The sequence below is a fragment of the Ochotona princeps genome, chromosome 2, assembly GCF_030435755.1.
Source record: "Ochotona princeps isolate mOchPri1 chromosome 2, mOchPri1.hap1, whole genome shotgun sequence".
Taxonomy (NCBI): domain Eukaryota; kingdom Metazoa; phylum Chordata; class Mammalia; order Lagomorpha; family Ochotonidae; genus Ochotona; species Ochotona princeps.
Genome location: NC_080833.1, coordinates 13398585 through 13412898, shown reverse-complemented (window position 1 = coordinate 13412898; position 14314 = coordinate 13398585). Strand labels below are relative to the sequence as shown.

Here is a 14314-nt window from a genome sequence, read left to right as displayed (position 1 = left end):
CTGGACCAGTGTCACAGCCAGGATCCCTCCTGGCAGGGCAGGCAGGTTAAGCCCTCAGCCCTGCCACACCCAGCAGCTCAGCCGTCAGCGTTTGCAGGCCTAGCAACAGCGCACTTCAGGCAGGGCTTGGGTTAGTGGCCTCACCCAGGTCGCTGCCTGGTGCAGTACGTCCCTTTAGGTTTAGTCTGGGGGTACTCAGTTTAGCATCATTACCACTGAAAGGGACCCGGTGCCGAGCCAGCATTCAGGCCGTGTGCTTTACTTTGGCCTTTGGGCTGACTGCATATGACCCGCAAGCTCAAGATGATTTACTTTTTCAGACGCTTAAAAAGATGAACAGTGACACATAAAGCCAGATCTCTGCCCACAAAGCTTTGTCAGAACACAGGCCTGCTGTTCATCTCCTGTTCTGGCTGCTTCAATGCTACAAGGATGCAGTAGCTGTGACGTCACGGTGAACTTGCTTTCCGTCCCTGGGAAGGCACAACTGATGGAGAGCAGTGTCGTCATGGTACCAGAACTGAGGCCTGCATGGCTTACAGGGGCCCTTTCCAATCACATGAACTTGACCCCTGCCCTGCCCTGCCCCCTGCCCTGGGCCTCCCCTTCGGCTGCCCAGCCCCCAGCCATCCTGTCTCGACTCCTGCCTGCTCACACAACCCACCCTCAGCATGCACAGACCATCACACACAGGTGCTGCCCGCTGCTTTAGTCGTTCCCAGCTATGTGCAGAGCTGCCCCGGGGCCGCCCGCCATGCACGCAGCAGCAGGGCTGCCTGGCACAGCGCGTCACACTCCAGGTTGGCCAGAAACAGCATCTTCATCTTTGTCTCCACGCAGCTCCTCTCTGCAAGCCTGTTGGTCAGCAGGGCAACAGCTGACTGCTGGAGAAGCCAGCCCACCATCTTGTCCAGCTCCAGGTTCTTCAGGGCTAGAAGATGCTCCCCCCAGAGGCTTAAATGCAGCACGTTTGCAGCGACTCGGGCAGATGGCCTCTACAAGGAGAAGGGGGAGAAGGGAAGCTGAGGGTCCGAACGTCTAGGCCAGCCAGGAGCCCGGCACTTGATTCAGGCCTCCCATGTGGGTAGCAAGTAGTCGGGCCACCTTCTCCTGCTTTCCCAGGCACGTGGCAGTGATCTGGGTTAGAGGGGGAGCAGCTGGGACTCTAGCCAGCACTCCTAGAGGACGCTAGTGTCATGGGCAAAGGCTTAACCTGCTGCATCACTTTGCTGGTCCCCTGATTTTTTTTTTAAGATTTATTTTTATTGGAAAGTCAGACACAGAGAGGTGAAGAGACAAAGAGAAAAGATCTTTGTCCAATGATTCACTTACCAAGTGGCCACAATGGCCAGAGCCAAGCCAATCTGAAGCCAGGAGCTAGGAGTCAGCAGCCTCCTCCAAACTTCCACGTGGGTGCAGGGTCCCAAGGTTCCAGGCTACCCTCAACCACTTTCCCAGGCCACAAGCAGGAAGCTGGATAGGAAGTGGGGCTGCCGAGACACAAGCCGGAGCCCATATGGGAATCCTGGTGCATGCAAGGTGAGGACTCCAGCCACTAGGCTACCATGCCAGGCCCTCCAAATCTTTTTAAAAGTAACACAGAAGGGAGCCTGGTGTAATGGCTCAGCAGCTAAATCTTCTCCTTGTAAGCGCCGGGATCCCATATGGGCACCAGTTCATGTCCTGGCTGCTCCACTTCCCATCCAGCTCCCTGCTTGTGGCCTGGGAAAGCAGTTGGGGACGGCCCAAAGCCTTGGGATCCTGCACCCCTGCGGAAGATCAGGAAGAAGCCCCAGCCGTTGTGGTCACTTGGGTAGTGAATCATCGGATTCTCTCCTCTGTGTATCTGCCTTTCCAATAAAAATAAATATTTTTTTAAAAAAGACTCCACAAATGTGGAGGATCCTGGGCCGAAGCCAAGCTCTGTGATATGCGATGTGGATGCTCCAGGTGGTGGCTCAACCTGCCTCCACCCCGCTCTGAGCAGCTTTTCAGCAACTAAAAAGCCAAGAAAGGTTGGACTGTTAGAATTCTAGAATTCTGATGTTTGGCGACTTGCTCCCCTACTACTACTTATGCCAAAATCTACTTCGTGTTCTGTGCAGCTGGCCTTTGCCTGTGGCCTACGGAGCCTCTGAGCATCCCCACGGTGCTCGCCCCAACCTGTCCTTCCCTTGGGAATACACCGAGGCTTCCACCCAGCCTGGGCCCCCTCACCTTGCAGGGCTCTCGCTGGAGCAGGGACCTCAAGAGCTGTCTGGCATCCGGAGGCACCGACCGAGGGAGGGCAGGCAGCTGGGTCTCCAGGTAACTGCGGCTCTCAAGGCGGGCCCTGCCCTGGCCGTAAAAGGGATTGGCAAGCCCGAAGATCTCATAGGCAATGGCTCCCACGGCCCAGGCGTCGGCCTTGCTGTAGTCAATCACTGTCCTGGGGCCCGGATGGGCCGTGGACACCTGGTCAGAAAGCAGACGTGGAGACGTCAGGCTGCGGGCAGGCCTACCTGCTCTGCTCCTGGGTGTCCCTCAGCCCGCAGGCTGATCTGACCTCTGCTCCGAGGAGCCCAGACTTGGGGAGCACTGGCTCGAGGACCAAGCTCGTGTCTCCTGAGAGAGTTATGGGGCTCATATTACAGCAAAGGGAAGGCACTTGTGCCACATCATACATCATAGGTCAGAAGACACGAAGTGTGGAAAACACAGCGAGGGACCATGTCTTGCCCTGCCACGTGGTAAACGCAGCACAGAGCGACAGCAGGACTCACCTCCGGGGCCATCAGACAGCCGTTGCCGCCCCGATCCACGTACCAGCTGGGGAAAGGCAGTCGCAGGCCAACGCGTTCATCAGCCAGGCAGCAGCCAAAATCGGTGATCACCAGCCAGGGACAGCCATCTGTGGAGAAGCAGGCTGAGGCCAGTGGCTCAATGTCTTGCCTTACGGCCCCCCGAGAAGCCCTCCTAGGGCCCTACAAAGCCACCAGCAAGACATGAGTAAGAGGGGCTCACGAGGCCCAGCGACAGGATGGGGGAATGCCGTGGCTTCCAGCGTAGCCAGGGAACCCTGAGGACACAGCTGGCACCCACCTGCGTCCAGCTCCACGAGAACGTTGTCCGACTTCAGGTCTCTGTGCGCGATGCCCTGCTGCACCAGGTGAGCCACGCCCTCCAGCAACTGCAGGGTCATCAGCATGGCCAGGCGGGGGCTGGGGGTATTCTCGCGCAGGTACTGATGCAGGGTGCAGGGGTAGCTGGGGGGAGGGCACAGAACCTCTGGTTCCCACACTGCAACTGTTGGACCACGCCTTCCTCTCCCCACCACGAGCTTTCTGATCTCATTTCCCATGCAATCCTTTCTGTCCCTCACCCCACGTGACATGCTAACACACACCACAGCCACGCAGGGCAGATGGAGGTGAGGCAGGGCAGTTGCCTTTAGGTAAAAGCAGAGGCCAGCCCCGGATCAGAGACGGTCATCACTGGGCGGGATGCTGGGTGAGAACAAGGTTCCGGAAGAAGATGGGGTTTCTTTCACAACCATCATCCTGAAGGGAACCCACCCTCGGGGCAGCACAGTCCCTTAGCACAGCCGGTCAGGTCCTGGGGAGGCCTGGGTTCAGGGTACTCCCGAGTGCGGGGAGGCCGAGCAAGCCCGGGGCCTGCTGTGCCCACCACTCACTTTTTCATCACGAGGAACAGCGTGCGGCCATGGCCCAGGCCCTGAGGGTGGAGGCGAGGGGGCAGCATATCAGGGTAGTCCACCAGGGCCCCTGGCAGCAGCGGCACAGACGAGGTGAAGGCGCGGAAAACGCGGATGATGTTGGGGTGAGGGGCCAGCTGCTTGGGGCTCCCCTTGGTCTTTCTGTCAGTCAAATGGAACAAATGTACGGGGCTAAGTCACAATGCGTACTGGCCATCAGCTGTCTGCTGATCCAATATTTCGGTAGATTTCTTGTGTACCATGATGGTGGGAGCACAGGTGGTAACTGCCCTTGACCAGCCCACAGCCCTGTCCCACCTGTCTCTCTATCCCCTGGTCAGAACACAGGGAACAGGGGGGCACAGAGTGAGAGTGTGTCGGCCTGGCAGTGGCCCCCAGGCTCACCCCGAGGCAGTCTTGGGCCAAGTGCCTTGTCTTCTCAGGGCTCAGGGTCAGCCGCAAAGTGGTGAGTCACGCTGGGCCTAGGTGTGTCAGCAAATGCTGTCACTGTTATTCACTCCATCAATATTCACTGTTTCCCCATGAGGTACAGACAAGAGGCTGGCTGTGGAGTCACAGCCTATTCACAGGGATCTCCCAGCGCAGGGCCGTGGCTGTGCGGGACAGGGCTGTGCGATGGTCAAGGGCAGCTCAGGTTCCAGCATTGCCTTTTTGTGAAGAATGGTGGGGACAGAGCAGGAGCAGGGACATCACCTGCCCGTCCTGCCACACCTGCTCCATGAAGCCCTCCCCACATGCTGGCTAGTGTGGCCCTGCCTGCCGGCTGCCAGCCCCAAGGGCAATGAGCCTACAATAACAGCAGAGACCTAGTGGCTCATGGAAGAGGGAAGGGTGTGTGAACCAAGAGACTGGCCAGGCCGCGACAGAGCCAAGTGGAAAGGAAACTACGGCCTTCACCTGGCACGGGAAGGCAGAGGGGAGTAAGCCAAGGTCGGCAGACAGAAGAGCCACCGGGAAAGAAACAAGGATGCTGACGGTACAAAGGGGAGAATGGAGCAGAGCCGAGACCAGCTGGACACCTGCCCTGCCTGGGGTGTGTGGCCCTGGGGCTGGTGGCCAAGAGCTGCAGGGTCAGGAGCTGGGCAGCGCAGTGTGGAGGCAGCGCAGCAGGGTGCAGCAGGAAAGGAGAAGTGAAGGTGGCACCAGCAGTTAGCCAGTGCTACCCGCACAGCTGTCCCGCACTCCGCAGACATGAACAAGTGATCGGGGGTTTGTAAGCCAAGCAGAGCCCCTCGGCATGGCAGCACAGCCGCCAATCAACAGAGTCCACATGTTAGACCAGACGCTGAGAGGCTGGTGTTACAGTGGCTAAGGCTGCCACCTGTGGCACTGGCAAACCGTATGGACACCAGTTCCTGTCCTGGTTGCTCCAGATCTGATTCAGCTCCCTGCCAATGGCTCAGGAAAGCAGAGGATGGCCTGAGTGCGTGGGCCACTTCCACCCAAGTGGGGGACCTGATGATGCTCCTGGCCATGGCTTGGCCTGACACAGGCTGCTGTGGCCACTTGGGGAGTGAATCAGTGAATGGAAGATCTCTCTCTCTCTCTCTCTCTCTCTCTCTCTCCCGGCTCCCTTTCTCTCTGTAATTCTGATTTTCAAAAATAAGTAAACTAGGTGCTGGTGCGGTGGCTCAACAGGCTCATCCTCTACCCGCCAATGCTGGCATCCCACAGGGCACTGGTTCTAGTCTATTCTACTTCTGATCTGGCTCCCTGTTTATGGACTGGGAAAAACAGCCCAAGTTTTTGGGACCCTGCACCCATGTGGGTGACCCAGAGACAACTCCTGGCTGTCAGCTCAGCTCTGGCTGTTGCGACCATCTGGGGAGTGAACCAGCAGATGGAAGATCTTTCTCTCTGGAAATCTGTCTTTCCAATAAAAATAAATAAATCTTCAGTTAAATAATCTTTAAAAGAAAATGCAAAGGCAGCCTAGGGGGTAGGGCTGGGGGGCCCAACAGCTCACGAAGCCTGTTTCAGCCTGGGAGCAGCTGACTTTCCACCATCCACTACTCTGCACGAAGGGGGCTGGGGAGGGGTGTATCAGCTGGGACCCAGTGCCTGGAACCTTCCACGCCATGGTGGGGCTTTCCGTGCTTATTCCCTTCAGTTCCTGACTTCCTGCATCTGACAGGATGCTGAGGCAGTCCGTCCGCCAGTGCCCAGCAAGGCACTGAGTGAGAGCAGGCCTCCCGGCACCAGCTGGAGGCACAGAGCCGTGTTGGCCCGTTCCACAGGCCACCATCCTTGGGCCACCATCCGCTTCCTCCCTCCTCCACTGAGAACGGCTCTGTCTAGACCTCTGGAAATGCTGCTCGTCCTCCAAAGGCAACTGGGCAGCGCCTCTGAGTGGCCCGGGCCCCTGCAGTGGGCACACAGGCCTCTCCCGGGCTGCCCAGGGCATCTGAGCAGACACATCCCAGCACTGCCCACACCGTGCTCTGTTCTGTGCTTGCTGGGCACTGCCCACACTGAGGACTCTTGAACACAGCAGACACCACCCCCAGCGCCACCAGGGAAGGCAGCAGCCCCGGGAGATGGCACGGCTGTAGCCACTAGATGGCGCCGCACCTGCACACCACTAAGGAAGACTCCTGGAACTCGACAATTTCCCCTGTTCTTGGAACCGGCGTTTTTGGGTGGCCTCTTTTCTCTGATGTGAGTTTGCCATTTGCTTCACCAGCTGGGGCCAGAAGACCTGTGACTGGTCCCAAGCTCAACTCTCCCCCTCCTGAAGATCCACATTATTCAGTCAACATCCATGTGCTGCGTGTCCCACCAGGCATGGTGCCGGGTGTGCTGGGGACACAGGTGACGATTTTGCTCTCCAACAACAGTCAGCCTGGTGGGCCGGGACACTTACCTATGAACAACGGCTCCGTACTCCCCGGCCAGGGCCACACGGCTGGCTGGAACGAGCTCCTGGCTCATAGTCCTGAAGATGGCCTCGCTGGAAGAGCCCGCCTACAACACAAGCAGAGAGGACCAGGGTGTCACAGAAGGGACACTTTCAAGCTCAGGTGACCTGTAGGAGGTGGGAAGGCCAGCCTGGCCACTGCTGGAAGCCCCAAGGACGCTGCCCACACTTCAGGCCCTTAGATGCCCGAACAGGAGAGGGCGGGATGTGAAGCTGCAGGACTAAGTTCCTAGCACCGCACCACCTAGTGGAGTGTAGTAACCTGTATCTGTCCATGAGCAAGTGCCAGGAAGCTGCTCCCAGCCTGCCAGTGGGAAGACGTGTCAGAGAAGGGGCCATGCTCCCTGCCTGGGCCCGTCAGTACATGCTGATGGGCTGATCTCAACACGCCCTCTGAAACACCACACTGTGGCCTGCAAAGACGCACAACCACCACTAGTTTTTAAAACTCTTTTAAAAGATTGAGACGCAGAGAGTTATAGAGAGGGGGAGAAAGAAAGAAGAGCTACACCTGCTGGTTCATTCCCCATGATGGCCAGGCTGGACCAGACCAAAACCAAGGACATGGAACCCCACCCAGGTCTCCATGTGCTGCTACTTTCCTAGGCACATTAGTGGGGAGCTGATCCGAAGTGAAGCAGCCGGGACTGGAACTGGCACTCGGATGGAATGCTAGTGTTGCAGGCAGCAGCTAAACCACTGTGCCACAACCCTGTGTCCCAACTCGAAACCTTTTGTAGCAGATGGGTCGGGCAAGGGATACTCCTCCTGTTGGATGCCTGCGGTCACTGCCAGAACGGGAACTGGGACCCCTTTGGTAGGCTCCCCCAGCTCCCCCCTAGCTGAGGGTGTTGAGCCACAGAACAGCCTTTGTTGGTTCCCCAAAGCAACAAAGCCCAAAGGGAGCAGAAGCAGGTGGTCTCCTTCATTTCTTTATCAACAGCTCTCAGGACCAAGGAGGCCCATGGGGACCACCAGTCGGCCAGCTGCCAGGACTGAAGCCCTACCCCAACCAGGGCGATGTCCCCGCCTGGTGGCTCTGCCACAGGTAAAAGGGTTGGCCAAGTTCTCAGCTATTAACCCGGCTAGGTGTGCAACGGTCTGTGGCCTTAAGGCTGGAAATCAGACAGAATCTGCTCCCTCCACCATGCAGCACGAAGGGGCTGCCCTCCCTCCCTCCCCCGCCCCATCCGCTGTGGGAGCAGGCTCCAAGCAGCAGCACGGCAGGTCGGGGTGCTCTCAATCCCACCCAACCAGTGCAGGGCACAGACCTCAATTAGCCAATCCTGGTTGCGGGGGGGTGGAGGGGGGCGGAGTACTCTGCCACTTCCCAAAGCATTGGTCCTCCTGAGAGCTGCCCTCCAGCGAGAGGTGGGGGTGTGAGGGGAGGAAAAGGGGAGGAGCCTACCTCCTCTCTAGCAGGATGGGCACAGGAGGGAGGGGCTGGCAGGAGTGCTGGGCTGCAAGGAACTCATGCTCGCTGCTCAGGGTGGCCCCAGACCCCCGCGCTGGCATCTCTAGGAGCAGTTCCAATGCTGAGCTGCCGATCCCCGGGTGATCATGGCCGTGTGACAGCCAGCAGGCAATGAAGGCGTGCTCCACAGGCACTGGTCCCATGGGGTCCGTGTCATTTGCTAACAACCTCCTGGAGGCCCTCCCGGGGGCCCTCTCCACTCAGAACTTGGGGCAATGGTCCTTACCGAGATGTTCCACATCATCTTGATGGCCAAGGGAAAGTGGGGGGCCCCAGGGCCGGGCACCTTGGTCGTTCCTGCTGTAGTGAGGTCCGTGCCTCTCCCGGGAAGCCTGGTGCCTTCTGCCACCTCCAGGTTCACATGCAACGCAGCCACGGTGGCTTCGTACACAGCGGCGCTGCAGCCCTTGCCAATGGACTGCCCGATCAGGTACTCCTCCAGCCGGAAGCCCTGCCAGCGCCTGCCATCCAGGGGGTCAGCTCCCAGCTTGCTTTTCTGGGTGAAAATGGCCTGCAAAGAAAGAGTGCACCATGCGCCAGGAGCCAGGGAGGCCCCAGTGAAGGGAAGAAGCAGGGGGACTAGTGTCAGACACAGCCCATAATAGCAAGCTGTGGATCAAGGGCAAGGTCAGGACTAGTGAGTCCCTCGGGGCACACAGTCCTCTGCTGCCCTCCGCCTCCCGTGGTCCAGGCTGCCAGGAACATGGGCTCAGTAGAGGCCACGGGGAGCTTGGCAGGCAAGGGAGTAAGATCAGGTGACCCCCAGCATGGAGTCACTCCATCCTGCCTGCCTGCCCCTGCTTCTTGGGCGTCTCATGGGCCACTGTGTTCAGAAGGGAGACAGGACAGGGCACCGACAGGGACAGGCGTGAGGTGGCTGCTGCACAGTGCAGCGCTGGGAGGGACGGCCCACCTGCTGGCTCTCCCAGCAGCGCTGCCATTTCTCTGTTCACCCAGGCTCTAACTTTTCCTTTGCTTTTAAAAGATTTATTTTATTTGGGGCCTGGCGCAATAGCGTAGTGGTTAAAGTCCTCGCCTTGAACGCGCCAGGATCCCATATAGGTGCCGGTTTTAAACCCAGTGGCCCCACTTCCCATCCAGTTCCCTGCCTGTGGCCTGGGAAAGCAGTCGAGGACGGCCCAAAGCCATGAGACCCTGCACCCGCATGGGAGACCCGGAAGAGCTCCTGGCTCCTGGCTCCTGGCTTCGGATTGACACAGCACTGGTCATTGTGGTCACTTGGGGAGTGAGTCATCGGATGGAAGATCTTCCTCTCTGTCTCTCCTCTCTGTATATCTGCCTTTCCAATAAAAAATAAATAAATCTTTTTTTTTTAAGATTTATTTTATTTTTATTACAAAGTCAGATATAATGAGAGGAGGAGAGACAGAGAGGAAGTGGAGCTGCCGGGATTAGAACCAGCAGCCATATGGGATCAAGGCGAGGACCTTAGCCACTAGGCCACGCTGCCAAGCCCCAAATAAATCTTTTTTTTAAAAAGATTTTTTAAAAAGATTTATTTATTTGAAAGGTAGTTACAAAGAGAGAAAGAGACAGAGAAAGGTCTTCCATCTGCTGGTTCACTTCCCAAATGGCTGCAACGACCAGGGCTGAGCTAGAAGGAAGCTAGGAGCTTCTTCCGGGTCTCCAATGTGAGTGGAGGGGTCTAGGCACTGGGGCCAGTCTCCACCACATTCCCCCTGCCATCAGCAAAGAGCTGCATCAGTAGCGGAGCAGCCAGGACCTACTCAGTACCCACATGGCATTTCAACATTACAAGTGGCGACTTAACTCACTGTGCCTCAACACCAGCCTGAGACTCTGCCTTGAATCACACCCCACTGTAGGCATGACCCACACTCTATTTGTCCATTTATCTGATGGACACTTGGACTGCCTCTGCCTTTTGGTTGTATCAATAATGCTGCTATGAACAAGAGTGTCCGAGCATGTGTTCCTGGTTCAGGTTCCAACTTTCTGCTACACCCTCAGAAGTGCAGTTGTAGGAGGCTGGCGCAATGGCTCAACTGGCTAATCCTCTGTCTGTAAGAACCGGCATCCCATATGGGTTATGGGTGCCAGTTCCTGTTCCAGCTGCTCTGCTTCCCATCCAGCTCCCTGCTTGTGGCCTGGGAACACAGTAGAGGACAGCTCAAAGCCTTGGGACCCTGCACCCATATTGGAGACCCAGAGGAAGCTCCTGGCTTCAGATCAGCTCAGCTCTGGCTGTGGCAGGCATTTGGGAGGAGTGAACCAGCAAATGGAAGATCTTTATCTCTCTGTAAATCTGCCTTTCCAATAAAAATGATATCAGTGCAGTGTGGGATTCCCTGGTAACTCCATTTGGGATTTTTTTGAGGAGCCACCAGCTTTCCACAGCAGCTGACTGTGTGTGTGTCTCAGTAGGAACCTCTTCCAGGTGAACCTCCCAGACTGCGGCTGCTGGCTTGCACAGTCAATCCGTGCTGCCTGGAAGATAAACTGCTGGCCTGGCCGCCATCACGTGCTCTCCGCAGCAGCTGGGATGCCGCCATGTGACATCGGTAGTTCTGGCCGTGTGAGCAGTGTGATGCACACTGCCTTCACGTGCGACCCCTGCACCCCTGCACACGCTGACTCGCCTTCAACTCTCTCCCCAACAGAATCTGCACTTGGGTCCTCTGCCTCCGGGGCATCTGGGTTGTTTCTTAGTCACTCATTGCCACCTAAAGGCAGCAGCCGCTATTCTACACCAGTCGGACACCACATGGAATCGCAGTACTATAGTGGCAATTTGTAAACAAATATATATTTTTTTTATTTTAAAGATGTATTTACTTTAATCTGAAAGTTGAATTTATAGAGAGGAGACACACAGGGAGAGATCTTTCACCTGCTGGTTCACTCCCCAAACAGCTGCAACAGCCAGAACTGAGTGGGGCCAAAGCCAGGAGCCAGGAGCTCCTTCTAGGTCTCTCTTGGGTGCACAGCCCAAGTGCATGGGCCGTCCTCTGCTGCTTTCCCCAGCGCATTAGAAGGTGCCATTCTTAATCTCCATCAGCCTTGTGCAGGTGAGATGTTCCTCCCAGGCTCCTCTGCGGCCCTGCTCGCAGAGCGGGGCTGTGTGCTGCAGCTCCTGCTGCTCCTGGGCCGCCCTTGGCTGTTGTGTCTCCTCCACTCTCGTGGTCTTTCTAACTGGGAAGACCTGGGCAAGGAAAGTGTGATCTACAGGCCTCCATACTGGACAGGAGATGGTTAAAAAGTGGACTCACCCCCCTGAGGCAGGGTGCAGATAATGGCTCCACCACCCATGAGCTGGGTGACTCCAGTTGGTAATCAAGACATAAGCATGCTACATGGCACCTTCATAGGGTGCTGGGAGCTGAATCACAAACGGCGCAGCCAGGGCTCAACCTCCAGGATGGGGGCATGCCAAGTACCACCTTCACTGCTGTGCCAAGTTCACATCCCAGGTAACTCAATCTCTTCAAAAATTCTAAAATGCATTTTTCCCACCTGATGGGCAGAATGACAGAGAACTCTCTTCCTCCATCCACTGGCTGCTCCGTGAATGCCCATACCCAGCTGGAGCTCGGCTCAGCAGAAGCCAAGACACTGAAATTCCACCCAGGACAGGGGCCCTGTAACCTGAGCCATCATATGCTACCTCCCAGCAGGCCTGAATAGCAAGCTGGATCCAAAGTGTCGTAGCTGGAACTCAAACCGACACTCCAAACTGGATGTGGGCATCGCAAATGATGCCCACCCTATCTGAGGCTCCTGTTCAGAAGAAATCAAACACCTGTGTTTTGTAATATGAATTAACTGGCACCTAGTTAAGCCCTGGAAATTCCAGCAGAGTGATGTGTGTGAATGTCAGCCTAGCAGGGCCATTGCCTCGGAACACAAAGCCTCTTTCCGTTCAAGCAAGATTTCTCACCAGTGGCTTCTGCCAGCTGAGTTGTGGCAGAAGGCAAAGACAGGAGCTGGGGACAGGATGTCACCTGTCACCCCAAACTGCTGAGGACTCAAAGATGAGAAGCTGTGGGGCTGAGGGACAGGAACTGGGCTGTCCCAACACTAAGGCAGTGCTTGGTTCCAAACCCCACAAGAAAGAGGGATTCGGCCAGCCCAGAGTGGACTGCAGCATCAGCTCCTTCCAGCCCAGGCCTGCCTCCTTGGCAGATGGACACCTGCCACCTCCAGGGAGCAGAAGCTGTAAGATCGGCTCCTCTCTGGATGCACGCAGCCCGTTAGCTGTGCGTGCCAGGGAGCCCTGACCAGCGCAGACTCCGGCTGAGCCGGAACGGGTCTTTTCTTCACCATCTGCAAGTCCCGGGGGTTCTCTGGTGGGCTTCAGCGGCCAGGCTAACTGACATGCACTTCTGGTGCTCATCCTCACCATTCTCAGCCACTAAGTGGCCAGTCCCAAGAAGGCCTGGGTCCTTGGTGAAAGGAACAGACTTTGGAGCGGGACCTTGGAGGAGTGGGACACTTCGTCAGCTGTGTCACTTTGCGCAAGTCACTTGGCCTGAGTATTTGCCACGGCTTGGAGATGGAATCTACCTCCAGGGATGAGAATGCAATGATGTACTTGTCTTCGGATTTTAGAAAACGCACACAACTGGAACCAATAACTGGGAAGCGCCAATCTTCCAAAACTCGCAGTGTGAGTAAGTGAGTGGAGGGTGCCAGTTCTGTCTCAGGCGGTTGGTAGCGGCGTGACTGACCCGGACGCCTCGTCCCTGCGCCAGCTGTGGCCCCATCCACCCGGCATCTCACTCACCGCCACGCCCTCATCCCCGGCTCAGGGGTCTGTCCCCGGGACCGCCCCCATTTCTAGTGCCACTCCTACCTGTCCCGGCTCCTCGTCCCGCCCAGGCCCACCCGAGGTCCACGGGGCCCGCAGCTCCGCTCACCTGGATCTCCTGACAGGCCGTGGCCGCTCGCCGGCTCTCCGCCTGCTTCTCCTCAATGAGGCCCAGGCCCAGCCCGAAGGCCAGAAAGACGGCCCGGCCGCCAGGACCCGCGCCGCCCCGGGCTCGCATCATGAACTGCCTCTGCAGCCGCGCCGCCAGTCCCGCTACCGACTGGCGGAAGAAGCGGTAGCGGTCGGGAAGCCTCCACCCGACCCTGCGCGGCTGCAGGCCGGGTGCCGCGGCCCGGCCCGGGCGCTCCAGGCGGCCCCAGGCGGCCACCGGGCCAGGCCGCCCCCAGCTATAGGCCGGGCCAGGCTTGGCCGCGAAGCGTAGGAGCAGCGCGCGGCCCAGCTGCAGGCCCCGGCCCAGCGCCTGTCGCACCGCCATGGCGGCACCCCGGCCCCGTCCCGCCGCCGCCACCGCCACCAGCGCCCGGGACACGGGGTCACCCCACAAACAAACCGCAAACTTCGGGCGGCGCCTCTACGCAGGCGCGGGCTCGGGCGCCGGGAGGTGGGGCGGCGCCCGTGGCCTCGAACGGCCGTGCGCGCGCGCGAGAACGCGGTGCGCGCACCTGCGCCTCGTGCTGCGTGTTGACATTTTGCACTGTGGACGCAGCGGGAGAGATTGCATCTTGGTAAAATCTAGGAATTGAAAAGAGAATATTTATTATCAGGCGCTGTGCCAGACCCTTTCTACCTTTAGGATCTCTTGTGTGGATAAGGAAACAAGGCAGCATTCAAGGTCACAGGTGGCTAAGTACCATAGCTGAGGCTCAGGTTCGGTGGCCCTGACTCTGTCCTCTGCAAGGCCCTGGGCTCCCACCACAGTCGCTGCCTTTCCGAGGACCCTAGGGAAATCCCACAGAAAGGCCGCAGCTTACAGAGTGTCAGCGGCTTGGTTGGCTTTCACTGGCCTGTCACTGAACCAGCAGTTAAGGTGGGCTGACAAACAAATCTTTTTTTCTTCGATTTTTTTTTAAATTTTTATTGGAAAGTCAGATATATAAAGAGGAGAAGAGACAGAGAGGAACGGCTTCCATCTACTGATTCACTCCCCAAGTGAATGCAACGGCCAGAGCTGAGCAGATCCGAAGTAAGAAGTCAGGAGCTTCTTCCGGGTCTCCCACACGGGTGTAGGGTCCTAAGGCATTGGGCCGTCCTCGACTGCTTTCCCAGGCTACAAACAGAGAGCTGGGTGGGAAGTAAAGCAGCCAGGACATGAACCAGTGCCCATATGGGATCCTGGTGGATGCAAGGCGAGGACTTTAGCCGCTCCAGGACCAAGCCTTCAGATTTGTTCTCCTGAAC

General features: G+C 57.6%; 1 protein-coding gene across 1 annotated transcript; it reads right to left on the bottom strand.

Moving 5' to 3' along the window:
- Window positions 1–298: 298 nt before the first annotated feature.
- On the bottom strand, window positions 299–13500 carry PINK1 (PTEN induced kinase 1). Its single transcript, XM_058676256.1, has 8 exons — window positions 13005–13500; window positions 8333–8617; window positions 6579–6679; window positions 3674–3856; window positions 3082–3245; window positions 2763–2890; window positions 2218–2454; window positions 299–995 (listed from the first exon to the last, which is right to left on the bottom strand). The coding sequence occupies exons 1-8, from the start codon at window positions 13389–13391 to the stop codon at window positions 723–725; spliced, it is 1758 nt and encodes a 585-aa protein (XP_058532239.1). The 5' UTR covers window positions 13392–13500; the 3' UTR covers window positions 299–722.
- Window positions 13501–14314: the final 814 nt, after the last annotated feature.